The sequence below is a fragment of the Corvus brachyrhynchos genome, unplaced genomic scaffold (assembly GCF_000691975.1).
Source record: "Corvus brachyrhynchos isolate BGI_N302 unplaced genomic scaffold, ASM69197v1 scaffold209, whole genome shotgun sequence".
NCBI lineage: Eukaryota > Metazoa > Chordata > Aves > Passeriformes > Corvidae > Corvus > Corvus brachyrhynchos.
The window spans coordinates 1,103,113-1,121,134 of record NW_008246056.1 but is presented as its reverse complement, the minus strand read 5'-3'; the positions used below and the strand labels follow the sequence as shown (position 1 = coordinate 1,121,134).

Genomic DNA, 18,022 nt, shown 5'->3' with positions numbered 1-18,022 from the left:
CATCGGTTTAACCTGGAAGCCTCTGTGTTGCAGCTCAGCCTTTAGAAAGTGCATTTTGTTGTCAGACCAGCAGTTCAAGTTCTTTCAAATGTGCACTATGAGGCAGCTGGAGTCCTGGGCTGAGCTGCCTGTTCTGTGGCAGGAGGGGCTGAGTTCTGCTTTGCAGCCCACGTCACTGTTTTCAGTCTGCCTTTGCCTCCACACGCAATGAAGGTGGTGCTGTCACACCCACAAGAAGGGGTGGCATCTGCAGTTGTCACCACTGTGCATAGCTGGAGCTGGTAACTGTGCAGGCACCAGAACATCACCAAGTGACATTACTCAGGCTTGGCAGTTAGAAGGGGGGAGTCTGTGTGCACCCAGGAGCACGTCAGGATGGGGAGTGACGTGAGCTCACATCCCTTTGCCTACCCCCACGGAGCCCCTGAAGCTCCAGGCTGCCAAGCTCTGCATGATGTGCAGGGAAATCCTACACAACAGTCCCACCATCTTTCCTTGCAGGTGCTGTGACCCTCAGATATCTCCATGTTCTGCCAAAAAGTCTGAAAACTCCAGGCTAAAACACCACTCCCCCATCCCCAGACATAGGGATGTTTGATACACAGCAAGCCCTGGTGCTTTATGGGCCTCAGCAGCAGTAGGGTTCTGTAAGCTCTGCATATTAATCCATATCTCCTGGGAGGAAAGAAGAGGCTGAGGCAAGGCTCTACCTGGAGAACCCAAAAGACACAAGGAAAGACAGATTACAGTTTGTGAAGAGGAAGCTGAGGGAGCTGGGGGGGGTTCAGCCTGGAGAAAAGGAGGCTCAGGGGGGACCTTCTGGCTCTGCACAGCTCCCTGACAGGAGGGGGCAGCCAGGGGAACTCAGGCTCTGCTCCCGGGGAACAGGGACAGGATGAGAGGAAATGGCCTCGAGATTGTACACGGTTACCTCTGGGTGGTTGTGACTGCTTTAGGAGGGAAAAGACTGCTGAGGTGTGTGTGCAGTGATGGAAAGAGACTGAGAGTTTGGCCTTCTAGCTCTCCTTTATGGACTAAAGTTTAAAAAGAAACCCAAATAAGGAGTGTGGGGTTTGGTTCAGGGTTGGTTTCTGTTCTTTCTTTTTTTTTTTTCCATTTCAGAGTCTAAATATCCTGCTGTAAAGGATGCTGACAAGTTCAGGGGAAAACTGATTCAGAGGACAAAGTTCTGTTTCATGTGAGGCCTGGTGATATGGCTGGTATGTAGGTGTCCGTGAAATAAACTTTATTCGGGCTCCAGTTCACAGTATCGATTTGTCATTTATTATCAGATAATAAACCCATAATGATTTAGATAAGTTGCTTATAAATCATACTCGAGCAGCACTTCTGACTAATCTGTTCCATGACTATCAAAGGTTCTTCTTTTTTTTTTCCCCCTAAACCTTTCTGTTTCTGCACTTAAGACCGTTACCAGCATTGAACATCAGAAGGGAAAACATCAGTAATATAAGTTTACAGCCCCAAACTTTTTTCAGGTCCCTTTTAATGTAACAAAAACCTGCAAAAGCCTGTATAAACATTATTTTCAACAGACCCATGTAGGTTTGCAGACGTTTTCTGTGTTGAACTTGGAGGGAATTTTCTAAGTGGGAATAAGGCACAAAACCAAGAGCGTAGCTCTTAGCAGGAAATGTCAAGCACAGGACTCCATGTCTGAGTGTTCTAAATGTATTTTTAGGTTTTAGAAGGTGTTTATGTTTCAATTAAAATCTGTGAGGCTTCCCCCTGGCCTGAAATAGAGGACAAAAACACTGTCATCAAACTATCCTGTAGCAAACACGTGGGTAATGAAAGAGGAGTTAAAGGTAATACAGGCAACTCAGGTTTTCCATCTGTGGAGTTGTTGGCTCAAGCAGGGAATAGTTCAAGCAATGTAGGAACAGCAGCTCCTTGTAACTACTGTTACAGTAAAGTATTGAAACATTCTTGTAAAAAAAATTGATCGTATTTTTTTTAATTTTAGTTTTAGTTAGTGTTAAGGCATCCTCAATATCACCTAAATTTGTCTGTTAAACCATTAAAGTACTTTGTGGGTGGAGCAGGTTAGAATTTGAGTTACCTTTTTGAAGCTGTGTGGTTGCAGTTACATTAACCCCAAAACATCTTATACTGATACATGTATTTCTTGTTTCTCTTTCTTTCAGGTGGATAGGCTGTGCAAGATCACGCACAGGAGCACAAAACAGCCACAATACAAATTGTACTCTCTAGTCTCATGAGAACCAGCAAACCTTTCATACCTGTGTAAGTCCTTTTTTGGGCTTTGACCAACAAGGTTTTTTTCTATTAGTAAAAATGATGGGTTTTAATCTTCATTTTCTCCTGTATTCTGAAGGGCAAGAAGAGACAGAATGGTGGCTGAAAACACCATTGAAGCTGCTCTGAAAGAGGTAACTTAGTGACTTCCTTTGTTGTGTTTCTCAGCCTTCGTCAGAGCCATAGCACGGTGTGTAACTGCTCTGGAGGCAGGAAAAGCTGAGACAGGATGCAAATGACTGCATTAAAGCTGCTCTTTCCATAGCTCTGAGGGACAGGCTCACAGATGGCAGGGGATGTCACCTACGCGGCCGTGGCGATGCTGCCGAGGGAAAGGCTGCACGCTCCCTCTGGGACATCAAACCCAGGTAAAACATCTTGAGCACGCACTGCTGGCTCTCTTGTACTCTCTCTCTTTCTCTCTCACCTTTTGAATTGGGTAAAACTAGAAGAATGCCATAAAACGCTGTATGGGAAGGGTGAGAAGTTGAAAATAGTGGATGAGGTCCTCACCGTACAAATCAGCCAAGCTGCTCCCAAATCAGAACAGCCGAGGAGCAGCAGCTCAGGTCTGGTCCCAGGATTTAAGTAACAGAACAAGAAAGAAAAAGTGTTTCTGGTTTGAATAAAGAGCATAATATTTCTTTTTAAATGACTCATGATCAAGACAATGCTCCACTGAATTACTACGTAGCCCACAAATCAGATAAATGTTTATGTTCATGGGAAAGGAGTAGTAAATTAACCAGTAAATCAGAAGACTAGTGGCAGTCAAAAGTGCAATCGCTGTCACTGAAGGAAGTACTGAATGACTCCTAAAAACTTCCTTCTCTTTCTCTTTAATTTTCCAGTGGTGATTTTCCAGAACCGAATTACCAATCTGTGATCACTTCACATATTTGTAAAAAACCCCCAAAGGATTAAGCCAATATTAAGGGTGAGATGATTTAAACTAAATTTTCTGAAGAAGTAACATTTCTACTACTTGGAATAAAAATGTAATTCATTCATGAAAGCTTTTGGACAAAATCCTGGATCACAGCTAATGTGAATGAGAGCTTCTCATTATGAGCAAATAGGAAATGCTTGTGGCATCAGACTAAGGGTATTTTCATGCTTTCGTTAGTAATTAATCCCTTAAGGAAACAACATTGTGTAATGAGCATTTTTAGATGTTCTACTTACAATGGAGATTAATAATGATGATGATGCTCTGAATACATCCACTTAAATGACAGAAAATAATATCTTTTCTATATTTTTACAAGGCTGGTATCCAAAAGATAAAAGTGATTTCACTTTATTATATCTATGACATGAAATGCTACCTTAGACTGTGTGTTCATGCACCCATGGATGTTGTTTGCACTGCTGTAACCTGTGCAACACAAAGAAGGCTTGCCTGGAATTTTCGCCAGTATCCAAAGTGATAAAATTTATTTGTGAAGGGAGATGGACATCAAATCTTGATTAGAAGACATCCAAAACTATTCCTTGATCATGCTGCCTAAAGGAAAGGCTCAATTTTGGACAGGCCAGTTTCAATGAAATTTATCATTAACATCTGGATGGTTCTTATTAATTTTTTGTTGAACTGATTTTAACCCTTGATATTTTCCCACATGAAGCTACTGGCCATGGTAATTAAGTGATTTCTCAATGCTCTTTCGTCTTTAAATACTTAACTTCTCAAAAATGCTTGTCATTTTTGTGGATGTTCTCCTGTTCATACTGCAGTGCTTCCATCTCCTTTAAAAAATGGGCACCAGAGATTCACACAGTATTTCTACATGTCTTTGTTATGGTGTCTCACTTATACAGGGACTAAAATCTCTTAAATAATCTTTTCCTCACTGTTTATAGCTCCCAGTTTCCCCCACTCTTATGTCTGATTATACTCAAATACGTTTTTTTTGATTGGGCTTGAACTTACAGGTGGACTTCAGCTGTCACTCAGGGGCTCTGAATAACAAGGACGAGGGGATTCTTGGATGCTCTGCCAGAGTGTGTTGAGGAGCATTTAGTAATGGCACTATCTGTGCACAGGCTTTGGTAGGTGCAGGTGCTATTAGTGCTTCAGTGCTTCGAAACAGGTGTTCAAAAGTAGAAAAGGGTTCCCAAATCCCAGCAAGGATAAATACCACCTGGGAATCCATTTTCCAGTGAAAGACTGGCAGTTTTTGTGTCCTGGTTCCCTCACAGATAATTTGAGAGTTGCCTGATTATGAATCATGAGTGGCTACACAGAGCTTTCCTTGGGAGAAGAACAAACCAAGGAGAGTTCAAGTCCATCACCAAACTAACCCACAAGTAGTTGTAGCCTGCTATTGGTTGTGCCCTTAACTTCTTGTTCCCCTCCTTAACCTCCTGAGCTGCTCCAGGTGTTGACCAGGTCCACCTGGAGCCTCTCCAGCTTCCCCCAGATCCCTGGATGGGCCACCCCACATCTGGACACAACATTCCCTCATGGACAACCCCCAAGGAGCACTCCCAGTCTGCACATTCACCAAGCAGAAGCTTCCAATAAGCAGAGATGTTTTTCTGCACCTGACAGCAGGCACAGAGAAGTGACATGAAATTTCAGTTTTAGTGACTGACAGAGATCTCCACCTTGTTGTTGAATTAGGTGAGGGTGTGAAAGCATCAGGCACAATGAAGATTATGTGGTAGTTTAAAATCCCCTGCTGACTTCTGAGGACTTCACATTCCAATAATCATGTGCCCATACACACTGTAATAGAAGGAATCATTTTGTTTAAATATTCAGGTTGCATGGATATTTTTTTCTTCTTACAGACTTAGAGATATTCTTTAAAGGAATGAATGTTAATTTGAGAGACAAATTATTTCACAACCCTAGCAGACTGTCTAAAGTACATATTTTAGAAGTGCCTCCATTTATAGGGCTAGTGGATCTAACAGTTTAAAAGTCCTGAGTGGTTTTGGAAAATTATTTGCATTCTAAGAAGAAAAACTTTTAGGGCACTTGATTTGAGTACAATTAAATGCAATTTGCAATTTTTCTGTAGTTCATTAAACTAATAAATTGAAGTAAAGCAAACAACCACTTTATTAGGTCAGATTCTCTAAAGCATAGACTGTCTCCCCTATATGAATAACCCTCATTTGCCAATCAGGTGCTCAGTGGTTTTTTTTTTTTACTGTAAAACCTCTCCAAACTTCAGCAATTCTCATATGAAATGCCTCATTTTAGCTTAATGAGATTCTCTTCTTCTGCCAAGTTTTTCCCTGATCAGTGAAATTTAATTCAACAGTTCTTTTTAAAAGCCCCAGTGGTCACAAACCAAGGCGGTAGCCCAGATGCTTCTTCTTGATACAGATGGATAAAATCTCTCCATTTATGGAACCAAAAGCAGTGTCCCAAAGGTCCAAACATCTTCCATAACACTAACCAGTAGCTCTGCAAAATACTCAGGTAAATGATACTGAAAACACATTCAGAAAGAAACCACACGCTTTTAACCCACACCGTGCGATTTTAATGCCATTTTTGGTTTTGTTTTGGCAACGTGCTTCTGGAAAAGGATGTCTTCAATCATCAGGTCTACTCCTCTGCTGCTACAGGCACCACCTGAAATATCCTGGGATAAACACTCACAAGTCAGGAACGGCCCCAGGAATTACCTTGCTGCAGCAGCATTTCTCTGAGTGCTGGTTTTCCTTTTGGCATCTCTCTGCCCTACAAAGCAGTCACGGCTCTGGTGCCCCTCCAGCCCCTGTGGTACCTTCTGAGATGGCTTAGCAACAGCTGAGATGCTTGCCATGGATAGTATCCAGGTCTTTCCCATCCTTCCACCTGTTTGCCTGCCTCCTGCTCCAGCCACACAGCACCCAACAGTTCGAAGCTTATGGAGGAGGCTTTTCCTGCCTGACAGCAAAATCATCATCTTGCCTGTCATTGCCTAGGAAAAGGAAAATGCTGAACAAGCAGCCCTGGAAACACACACCCCTTTTCATACAGACTCAGCCTTTATTGTTCCTCCCCTTGGTGATTTGCACAGCCACAAATGTCAGCGTTTCCCTCTCCCTACAGGAAACATGATCACATATGCTGAGCTGCATGTGAAGCCTCAACCCCAAGGGAACAGCAGAGCAGAGACTTCTGCAGCTGGTACTGTGCAATTTTGTTTGGTTACTAATTATAGATGCAGTTTTTCCTATTGCCCAACAGTGAAACCTGTTATCAAGAGTCTTTACGTGCACTCTCTCAATGAAGGACTGATCTATCATTTCATCTGCTGCTTTTTTTCTGCTGCCTTCTCAGATTACACACTTTCCTTTAAAAAATAATATTGAGAGACGTTTTAAAAATAATTTCTAAAAATACCTTTGTGCCCTACATGAAAATGTAGTAAAGCAAAGTAAAATTCCATGGCTTTTTTACGAACCCTCCTGTAACTGTCTCTGAAGGAAGAGCCCCAGGGACACATTTGGCTTTGGAAGCAGGTAATGCCCAGGTCTCTATGTGCCATTAGTGCCCTGGCGATTGTCACCTTCCCTGCACCGAAGGACCTGCCTGCCAGGGAAAGGGAACATTACACCAGATAGCTCAGGCAGCCAGAGGATGGAGCAGTTGCTCATCTCATGCAGACAAGGTCCGGGAAACAGAGGTTGTAATGGTGCAAGTCTGTGTCTTGCAGAACTGGCACTTTAACCCCAAATTTCGTCAGGTTCTGCGGCTTCCTGAGTGTTTCACTCTGACACAGGGTGAATGCCAAACAGATGGAGATGCTTGGTTTGATGTACTTCCCTGTTCCAGGCGGTGTCAGTATGGGGCTTTTTTTCCTGTGCATTTAGGGGAGGTGTCTGAGCTGTGGGACAGGCATCTGATGCTTGGGAGCAGAGAGGAGGAACACCCCGCAGCCATCCCTGACACCACAGCCCGTCCCTGACAGACACCACAGCCATCCCCCAAACTTTCCCTGAATTGCTCTGAAAGGTCCTGCAGGGGGTGTGTGGGTGGGTGGGAGGAGGCAATGCTGCAGAAGAACAACTCAAAGGAGAAAAAGCAAATTCTTAGAAAATCACTTGCTCTATGTGACCAAATGTTTTGATTTCACTTCCACGTATGCAAAATGAACGCAGATTTTTAATAAGTAAAATGCCATTGCTCCCTTCGGACAGCAGACTGATTTTAGGCAGATGATTTCTCTGTTGTTTTCCCAATGTTAATTTTAACAGTGCCGGGACCTTAAGCTGCTCTTCCTCCTGCCTCCCTCCAGGCTGCCGGCAGAGGTGCTCAGCCTGGTTCTACGTGGCACTGGTCCTGGGTGTCCTCATGCTCATTTTCCTGGGAGTCGTGGTCATACAAGCCAAGCAATGTGAGTAGATTCTACCTCCTGCTTCATCCCTTCATTGCAGACATGGTTAAACCTCTGAAAGAGCTGAGAGAAAATTTCCCCTGGTGTCTCACTAAAAGGTGTCAATTTATACAAAAATACAGGAAATGAGAGTCTGTGTACAGGTCCTTCCTTTGCTTCATAGAGCCCCAAAATACATCCCATCCACTGATGAGACTGTGCTGAGTGCAAATTGGTGTAATTAAGAAAAAAGTCCTCCCTGTGAGGGTGGGGAGGCCCTGTCACAGGGTGCCCAGAGAAGCTGTGGCTGCGCCTGGATCCCGGGCAGTGTCCAAGGCCAGGTTGGATGGGGCTTGGAGCAACCTGGGACAGTGGAAGGTGTCCCTGCCCATGGCAGGGCTTTGGAACCAGAGGATCTTTAAGAACCTTTCCAAGCCAGGCCATTCCATGAACACCTTCTCAGCAGGGCTTTGCTCACTGAGCTTCACTCACTGAGTTTGCTCATAACTGTGTCTGTACCAGGCAACGTACACAGAGACATCCTCACATTCACAGTACAGCTCTGGGTACAAAGGCTGCATTTCCTTATCCTTCTTGTTAACCACGATCTCTCTCTCTTTTATTTTTTTTTTTTTTTACTTTGGGCTGTTCAAGTTTCAAAGGGCAGAGCAGGAAAATCAGAAAGTTTGCCCCAGTATGGTCTGAACAGCAACAGCAGTGACATTTCTTCAGAGAGGACCGTCTCAGCAGCGCTCCTGAAATGGCTCATGGAGGAGCTGTGTGAAGATGGACAGGGTGAGGCACATTAGTCCTTTCCAGCATGGAGGATGTTCTGTTGTCTCTGTTCCCATTTCTCCGACACCCTGCAGTTTATGGGAACTCACTGGTGCTAGCCAGGAAGTGTGATGTTCCTGCAGAGCAGTGATAACAGAAACTAACATTTTAATCATAATAGTCTTGCTCCTCTTTTGGTATAAAGTTTCCAGTACTTTTGTTACATTTTTTTCTGCCAGGAGCTGCTGTCAGAAATGCCATATATTGTAGATCCTCCTCTTGTCCTGGAAAACACTTTCCCAATAATGGTTCATAAACAGGGGGAGGAATTCCATTCATGGTAGGAACTAAAGGTTCCCCCTGTCCACCCACAGGGACAACATGCGAGCTGTGTCCCCCTGGGTGGCAGCTGCACGGGGGCAGATGTTACTTCTTCTCTGAGGAGGCCAGGAGCTGGGAGGACAGCCGGAAAAACTGCCTGGCCAGGAAATCCCAGCTGCTTGTCACTGAGAATGAAATTGAGATGGTGAGTCTTGCAGCACAAGTGCAAGTGTGTCACAGGCCACAGGCAAACATTTCTCCAAGGGAAAATGGCCTGGATGTCTAGTGTACACATAGACAAGCAAGAGCCCCACCAGGGAGAGCATCTGACTCTCCCTGCCCAGGAGCTGGGTTTGGGAATGTCAGCAGAGTAGAGCTGAAGAGGAGAAGCACAAGAGGTGCCAAGTGTGGAAGCCAAAGTAGTTTTGAGTGGGAAGAGGAAATGCTGGGGACTTTCCACCGGTTTCCAGCACGTGGCTCTGGGAAGAGAGGAGCCTGGTCATGTATATGGGCTGATGTAAGGGGCTGCTCTGCTATGGCTGCATCACTGTCCTTGCTCTCCATGAGGGAACAAAAGCTGTGCATGAGGCAGGACAGTGAGCTGGGCATAGCAGGAAAGATCTTCTGTCAGGTAACATCCTTCTGATTGCTCCACAGGAATTTATAGACAACAAAGAGAAAGATACCAAATATATCTGGATTGGCTGGAACAGTGAAGTCATGGGGAAACAACGGAGTTCAGTGGAAGATCACAGAGTAAAAGAAAATAGGTGATGATTTGTGGGGGGAGGATATCTTTGGGAAAAGCAAAGCGTGGTATCTCTGCTTGGAAATACAACTCTGAATCTGAGCTAATTACCCAAAGCACAGATCCAACCCTGCAGCCTCAGGCACATATTCAGAGTCATTCCATGGCCAGTTCCAGGTCAACAGGCTCCTGCTGGGCACTTGTGGAAGCTGTTTTCTGCCTCTAGGACCAACCACAGCCACAGCTCATGTATTTATTAATGCAGAGAATTCTGCTGAAATCCCTGCCAACAAACTCTCTCACTTTACAGACCATGTGCCTCTGTTAAAGGTCTATTTACAGACCATGTGCCTGTTCACATAGCATGGGCTGGGATCTGTGTAGCTTTCTTCAGCATTGTGGCTGCATGGGGAGGATCCTTATCCTTGTGACAATCCCAAGCATCCATCCCTCAGGAGCCAGCAGTCCCTGCTGGGGGTGCCCATCCCATCCCTGCACGGCTGCTGTGCTTCAAGGGGGTGATCGAGTGAACATCACGCGCCCCCCTTACTCGGAGCACCACCAGGATTTTTAACCAGTGCTGAGTTTAAAGCTGAGTTTAAAGCTGACAACTGCATTCCTTCTGGTCTCTCAGCAGGACAGCTCTAAAAGGAATCGAGGCTGACAAGAACTGTCCTGTTTACAGAAGGAAAAATGTGATCCAGGCAGACAACTGCCAGACGTTAAAGAAGTGGATCTGTAAGAAGAACGCAACTTTGCTGGTGCTCTGAGCTACATTTCCAGAACACAGGCAGAGCTTCTTGTCAGAAGACCCGTTTGCTCATAAACCAACTTGTGATGTAAACAAATTTTATCAGACTTGCAGGGAGATTTGCACTTTGCTGTGCTGTGCTCCGAAGAAGTTAGAAGACAGGTCCTGCAACAGGGCTGCAAGCCGGCACATGTGGATTTGGGGGTGCTGAGCCTTCACACGGACAGACTGTGGCAGCAGCTGTCTCAGGAAAGGGCACAGGAGAAGAGATACTCCTGAGGAGGAGCACTGTGCACATGAACTGTGTGATGTGCAGGAATTATGGCCCCTGTGAGGAATGAAGGTGATGCTGGGCCCACTGCTGTCACCCCTGCCTCAGGCAGCTGCCGAGCTGAGGACTTCTTATTTTGGTTTCAGGAGTTTTGTGTTTTCTGAAGTTTGTGATTTTGGTTTTTTTTTTTCTCCCTGGGATCTAATTGTGACTCACAGAAGCCATGTGAGGGCTGGAAAATGCATTTATTGGACAATGTCTTATTCAAAGCTGCTGCACAGCTACTGGGTGTAGACAGCAGACCAGGCATGGAGTGACTTGTAACACTTGTGGTTAATGTGCTGATTGCTCCCATCCTCTTCTGACGCTGAACCTTGGAATCTGGAGGGATTAACTAGGGAAGGGGCTTGGACTGTAAGACAACATTGCAGCGCAAGGAAGTAAAGTTGATAACCTTCCTCTCCACCTATATTTCGTCCCTCTACATTTCCAAGTTCTAATGCGGAACCACAGTTCTGGTATGATGAGGTACCAAAGCCAAAGACTGATGAAATTAATACCTGTGAGTGCACTCAGTAAATGTATTGCTTAGGCATTGAAGTGTCATGAATAAATGCTATTTCTGGGTCTGGAATACAAAAATGCTAAGAGCATTCTGACCTAGTGCCTTTGTTAGATTCAGATATTTGAAAAGAATGAAGAAATGTCATGAATTGAAGGTGTACTCTAACAAAAATGGCACAGAGTGGAATTTAAGGCCTTATAGCAATGAGAAAGAGAAACAAGTCTAACATGGCTTTTGAGATGTAGAGCCTTTAAGCTCATTTTTGCTGTGATACGCACAAATAAAGGCAGCTGCAGTTTCAGAGAGATGTTTTTTCACACTTGAACATGCCTGGGGAGGGTTAATGTCCAGCACTTTGGGGTTGCAGATTAAAAAAGTGAACTGTACCCTCAGAGACTTCCCTTCAAACAACAACAACAAAAAAAGTCCAAACACAGATTTACCCTGTAGAATGCAGCACCAGCTGCTCAAGACTCATATGAGAAACTGCTGTTATGTAAGAGGAAACAACAACAACAAAAATCCCCCAAACTCAGCACAGCACGTGAGGGGAGGAGGATTGATTTGCTCACTCTAGACAGAGAAGCAAAGAAAAGGAAGGAGTCTGAAATGAGTAAAATAACCATCTATACCTATAAAATACATGCTTTATAGAGAGATAAGTTCTCACTGCTGAGAAATTCTAACTTCAGCATCACTTACTCACAGCACACCCTTCCCCATGCAGTGGAGTTGACAATTGCTGGTTTTATGGCAGATCTTTCTTGATTCATGCTGAATTTAACAAGAAAAGCAAACTTCCGCGTGCTGCTTCTCTCAAATTAGTTGCGGTGTTAAGGTTTTAACAATATTCATGAAACATCTGCTATTTGGGCCTTCTCGCTATTATTCATGTAATTAAACAAGTTTTTTGCAGGGCCCTACTGAAGCTCTTACCTACAATTTAGGCAGTCACTGATTTAAAAAGAAAAAGAAATTACCATTGTAGTACTTTATCAAACCCCACTCTGGGTAAAGCACGTTGGCAGAGTTTGCAGCTTGACCCTTCTTTTCTTAACATCACAGAAGAAGAGATGTTCCTTGCATCCCTGAGGAGTCAGATTCCCGAAGAGCTTTCACTGTAATCTTTTGTTAAAAGTCTGACATATTATGAAGTGTTAAAAAGGGAAATGCATTATTTTTTTGATCAAATGTCCTGTTTCATGTCAGCCCTAACGTTATGATTAAAGACTTTTTTCATATTCAAAACCTGAATATTTTACTTCAGATTGGGTTTTTTTCACCCAAATGGTACCTGAGATGAAAAATACTTTTAGTGTCCCAATATTAAGATACAAACCACTGTAATTCAGGGGCTCTGTAAAGATATTTATTGAGTCTTTCAGGACTATTGCACATACCGTATCCTTCAGAACCGGGTTAATTTAAAAACATTGCAGAATAACACCTCCCCCCAACATATAAATTAATACATAGTTAGGCTTTTCATACTGTAGAGTGCTGTTACTGTGCCTATAAAGAATACAAGCAATTAAGAAAAGTGCAATCCAGCAAAATTAGTGATTATGTTTAAATAAACAGCTGAGAGTCACAAGATGCTGACAATATCCATGTGCATGGTCCTTCTACAGTCAAGTCCTTCTGTCACAGAAGATAATGAAGGTGAATTTCCTATTCTTCCTTCTCTAGAAACTTGATAGGTATATTCCTTCCAGGAAAATTTGCTTCCTCTGGGTCAAATGACACTTTTAATCTTTGGATAACCTGCTAGACATGAGTGGGACTCAGACAATCAGAGGGATTGTGCCCTAATTCTGTTCAGGCTCGCAGCAATTCAACTGTGCTGGAGTTGCACTGAAAATGTCACCCACACAAGGAAACATTGATTGTCCATCTGGAAATGTCCCCCTTGCTCAGAAGCCTCACACTGTGGCAGGCACAGGGCACAAGGAAAACACAGAGAAACATCCCTTGCTGATAATTCTCTCATTCCCTTCTCCTGATGTTGCCTCCTTGCACTGAGGACTATTTCTGCCTTTACACATTAATGTCTGCAGCTTCACTACCACTCCTACAGTTCCAACTCTTCTCCCCCCATCAGTGCAAATGTGCAGGTAAATAAATATTCTTATCTACTGTGACCATTTTTTGGCTAAAGAAAGTGCTGTGAGGATAACTTCAGGTGCAGTGCAGCTACATAGATTAGCTTGACAGCATTATAACTGGGATTTAACAAGATTAATGTAACATAACATTAACAAAACATGGAATACAATGCAGGGTGCATCCCATCAAATGGGGAGAGAGGAATTTGCTGTGATCCTGTCTAAAACAACAGTGTTCACTTCTGCATTACCCTGTATCCATGAGGCACTGGCAGTCCTCCAAACAGACCCACTTCACCACCCATCCCTGCACACAGAGCCTGGTTAAAGGAAAAGCAAAACAAAAACCCCCAAGTGCACACCCAAAACCGAAAGGAAGAGCAGCTGCTCCAACAAGAGAAGAATAAATGCTGACGACACAACAAAGAGAAACTACAGGCTGGGCAGTAGCTGGAAAAATGGGGCAAGGAAATGACTTATCAAGATGCTGAAGAGAGCCTTTTAAATGGTATCTTTAGAAATCAGAGGCCTCTTCTGGAGAATTCTGGCTACCAGAAAAGTCATTCACCTCAAGGTAGGAGCTGGGACACATTCCCAGGTCCCAGAGTATAGACATAGCCTCTCTAGGCATCATATCAGAGCTCTGAGTGTCAGGGGTGGTGGCTTTCCCCACCCTTATTGTGCTGAGTTGATATTCAAGCTACAGACCCACTTCCTGGTTAAGTAACATCCTGAGGCTGAGACTCCTTTGGACTCCAGATAGGCACAGTTTCCAGAGCCTTTTACTTCAAACCTGTCAGGGAGAAGGGAAGACAGGATTACTTGGACACCCATAATCAAATACTGCAATAGAGCAAAGGCAGCAATGGGCAGCTCAGGTTCTCTTTGAATAAAGCCTGATTTACCACAGAAGGATGATGTTTTGTGCCTTGAAGAGAACACCATGGAGATTGTCTTTTCTTAATGGGATCTTGTGCCCAGAATACAAAGTCCAGGACTTGTAGTACTCCTGTATCCTGTTTAGTGGTCACTAAATACAACCTTAGATTAGAGACTGAAACTCAGGTTTGCCCTTCTCAGGGATGCTGTGCCATCGAAATGAGCACCACCACCACGCATTTCCACATCCTCCTATACAGCTAAAAGGTTCCAGCAGAAGCTGTGAAGCAAATGCATCTCTCATTTCTCCCTTCCTCAGAACCCAACAGGCACCATGGTTAAGGGGGTGGGGGAAACAGGAGGCAAACCTCAGTTTCCACACCGTAGGTGTCCCTATGTAAGAGGTTAAGGGACTCCTTCAGCAACTCTGTTTTCAAACAAAGTGCTATAAAGTTCTGTGGATAGGCTAAGCAAACTGGAATGGTCTCTGGAAAAGCCAAGGAGCAAATCCCCACCAGTGTCATAACCCCTGAGCTTAGACATCAAGGTGTTTGCCCCTCGCTTCAGGAGGGGAAGTTTGAGGCAAGCAGTGAGGCAGAAGTCTAAGAATGGGAAGAACCTCACTGAAAATGAAAGCATCAGTGGATGTTTGTGTTGCAGACAGGATAAAAGAGTGGGAAGGGCTGCAGTTTTCCATCTGAGATACCCACGTGCTCCTCACCTCTCACATTAAATGTGTTTGTCAGATCAAGACCTCAGGGCTCAGGGATGAAGTGAAATATAGTCACACATCACCAGTAATGTCACAGACTTAAAAGTATTTAAATTTTCCACTTTTTAAGGTAATTTCAGACTTGTGAAATCTCAGTGCTTCTTCCTATCACTGGTAAATCTGCCAACTCCTGCCAGCAGCTGCTCCAGGACGAGCTGCAGCAGCCTCTGAGGAGATGGGACAGCTGCCAGGGAGAGGAACAAACTGCCCTACACCTGGCACTGGTGGCACAGAACACAGGACCCTGGCCACAGAGCAGCTCATGCAACATAAATTCACAGCTTCCTTTCCCTCCAGCAGCCTCTTTTGGAGTAACATTCTATAAAAATGAAAACATGTCTTAGCAGTCTCCCAAATCTCTTTGCTATGAACCTCACACAGGTTACATGCAGGTTGACACTTTTACAAAATATATTCTATAATGAGGAATTTGTGTTACTGTAGTCTTCCCTTCCTCCCCTCATTGCTTTGGTATCTTGGTGTCTCTTGGTTAAACTTCCACTTTCTCTCCTGTTTGTTACCATGAGCCTGCCTCATGTTGCTTCTCAACATTACAAATTTATCCCCTAACTTTCATTTGCCACAGTTTTAACAATGCCATGTGAAATCTTCATTGCATTCCATACCCTCTCCATAATCATCCCTTCAACATAATTACAGATATTTCCTACAAGTCACTGTCCATTTCTGTATTATTTATCTTGTCTTATTCCCCTATAATCGAGTATCATCAGAAAAATCCCTCCACATCAACTTACAGTTCATTGTCTAATGCTTTTCCATTTACCCAAAAGAACTCTTCATTTCTTTTATAGAGTCCGATCCATGGGTCTTGCTTTGTTATTCTCATCATAAAGCTCTGTAGGAATAAACCCACATGAGAAAAGAAGTTTTGCATGTTCAGTCCAGCTATCAAAATACAAAGCCCTTGATCCAGGGCAAAAGCAAAAGTGAAAGGACAATCTAGCCTTTCCTGCAGATGAAACAATATTAAAACCTAAATATACAGAGGCTGGTGACTGGGATAGGGTTGACTGACCTAGGGAGAGGCCATTCTAAAATATCAAGGTCTGCTATCAAGGTCTGGAACTGATACAGAAGAATATATTCTCCTAGGCCTTTGTGCAGAGTGGAATCTTTCCTAATATTGTGGTATAATATAGAAAAAAAATGCTCCAAGCTGCACTTTGGGTAACTCTCTCCTAACTCCAAAGGTCACAATTAACATATTTACCAACTTGTGTGTAATTAACCTATCTCAATATGAGAAAACAGTTGTTTAATTAAAGATAAATGAGATGCAACAGTGTTTACCCTGATAGATGCCTTTAATATGAGTACTTATAGCTGTGAGAAGCACCAAATTTAACTCAGACAAGTCTCCTTGGACATTTTCTGATGATGTTTTCAGGGAGCAGAGGAATGAAGTTTTCTGCAGGCTGTGACTCATTGTGGTCTTATATCAGCTTCCTAACTGCTCAGCTGAGGAGGCTGGAGGAACGGTTCCCTGGAAGTGAACTGCAGGGAAAACAGGATCCCCCTTTGGTTCCCTTACCAGTTCCTGATGATTTTCGATGACCAGGAGGGAAGCGCTGTGGGAGGAGCAGTGGCTCTGGCTGAAGTTCCAGGAGGCTTCGTTCTCTGAGAGGAAGTAACACTTCCTCTGGAAGTACAGCCAGCCTGTTGGACACAGGTCCAGGGGAGGACACTCAGGAGAGTCTTTGGCCAGAGAAGAGTTTACTGGGAAAAGACAAAAAACAATCTATCCATTTCTTCCAGCTGGAAAATGGTTTAGTTTGCTTTCTGACTGCATCATCTAAAATAATCTCAGTCTAGCCACAGCATTGTTACTTCTGCCCAGCAGAAATAATTATTGTAAACTAACGGTATATTCTGGATCCTGCACCCTTCTGCCTCTTGACATATCCTTAACTGGATGGCCAGGGACAGGCTGGTAGAAGTAGCTGAGAAGGTGATAATAAAGTATCCCCCAAAAACTCTTCTACAGCTTAAAAATTCCAACAACTGCAGTTTTTGCCTATGTCACTTCCTCACAGCTGAATTAATAACTTTGTTTATTATAGTGTCATTTTGAAGGACTGCAGATTGATAGGATAATCTCCCAGCTGTTAATTGTTTTCTTGAACTTGGATTAAGACCGACAGTGATGTTACAAACTTGATACCAAAAGTACACTAAGGCTAAACTGAGCCCTCCCTAACCCCACTGCAGCGCATGGAGTTGTTTCTCCAGCGCTGGCCCACAATTTCAAACAACACAGAATCACAGACTGGCTTGGGTTGAGACTGACTTTAAAGATCATTTTGTTTCACCCTGCTGCCATGGGCAGGGACAGACTCCACCAGACCAGTTTGCTCAGAGCCCCATCCAGCCTGGCCTTGGACACTGCCAGGGATGGGGCAGCCACAGCTTCTCTGAGCAGCCTGTGCCAGGACCTCACTGCCCTCTGAGTATAGAACCCAAAACTCTGGTAATTTCTGTTGCTAATTGTATTTTCTTTTAGAATTCCTTGCTTACCAAACTGAATACATGAAATCAAAATGACTGCAGCTGTAAGGACTCCAGCGACAGCTCGCCACAGCCAGATGTTTGAGAACAGACCTGAAAAAATAAATGTCAGGAATTAAAAAAAAAACAAAACAAAAACAAAAACAACAAATCAGAACCAACTGATAAGGGAGTAGAGTCCAGGGAGTAGAGTCCAGGGAGTAGAGTCCAGGACCCACAAAGCTGTTCAAGAAAAAAAAAAGTAGCTCTCTGTGGAGAGCAAACTGGGAGCAGAGACATTTAGCTTATCTTCACAAAGCTACTCAGCTAACAAGAACTCTGAGTTATTGTAAATTTTAGTTACATCATCCAGAATTTAAAGTGATCAAAAGAGAAAGAAATGAGCATGGAAAAAATGACAGTGGACAGTGAGTTTGATATTGACCTGGTGCCTAAACGTGGCATGGATAAAAGAAATAAGAAAAGCCATCAGCTCTGGAGCCCAAAACTTCTCCTGAGAAACATCCAGCCTTATCCCACAGCCACAGCTTTTCAGAGTCTCCTTTTGTTCCCCTGTCCCTTCCAGGCCTTTGGAAGCACACACTGCCCTGCCACTGCCCTGTTTGTAGCCGTCTGTTCGGGCGGTAGCGGGCACGAAGTGTCCCGAGAGGCTCCAGAGGACAGTCCCGTCTCCTGGCAGTCGCTCCGCTGCCAGCACAGGGGGTTT

The 18,022-nt window shown here is 43.9% G+C and overlaps 2 protein-coding genes across 4 annotated transcripts in view; one reads left to right on the top strand and one right to left on the bottom strand.

The window, feature by feature from the left end:
* Nucleotides 1-1,577: 1,577 nt before the first annotated feature.
* Nucleotides 1,578-12,562, top strand: LOC108449522 (killer cell lectin-like receptor subfamily F member 1). 2 transcript variants are annotated; one of them, XM_017745836.1, is made up of 7 exons: nt 1,578-2,648; nt 6,335-6,412; nt 7,524-7,622; nt 8,256-8,396; nt 8,750-8,901; nt 9,354-9,466; nt 10,082-12,562. In XM_017745836.1, exons 1-7 carry the CDS (start codon nt 2,567-2,569, stop codon nt 10,212-10,214), a joined length of 798 nt encoding a protein of 265 aa, XP_017601325.1. In that variant the 5' UTR covers nt 1,578-2,566; the 3' UTR covers nt 10,215-12,562. The 2 variants fall into 2 exon arrangements, with proteins under 2 accessions (XP_017601325.1, XP_017601323.1); XM_017745834.1 differs by having other exon boundaries at nt 10,079-12,562.
* Nucleotides 12,379-18,022, bottom strand: part of LOC103623389 (C-type lectin domain family 2 member L-like) — a 16,972-nt gene continuing 11,328 nt past the window's right edge. For both annotated transcript variants that reach the window (XM_017745838.1, XM_017745837.1), the window contains exons 3-6: nt 17,326-17,409; nt 16,343-16,527; nt 15,546-15,646; nt 12,379-13,929 (exon numbers count right to left, since the gene is read on the bottom strand). In XM_017745838.1, the coding sequence (XP_017601327.1) occupies nt 13,812-13,929; nt 15,546-15,646; nt 16,343-16,527; nt 17,326-17,409 (488 nt within the window). In that variant the 3' untranslated portion in view covers nt 12,379-13,811. The remainder of the gene's footprint in view (nt 13,930-15,545; nt 15,647-16,342; nt 16,528-17,325; nt 17,410-18,022) is intronic.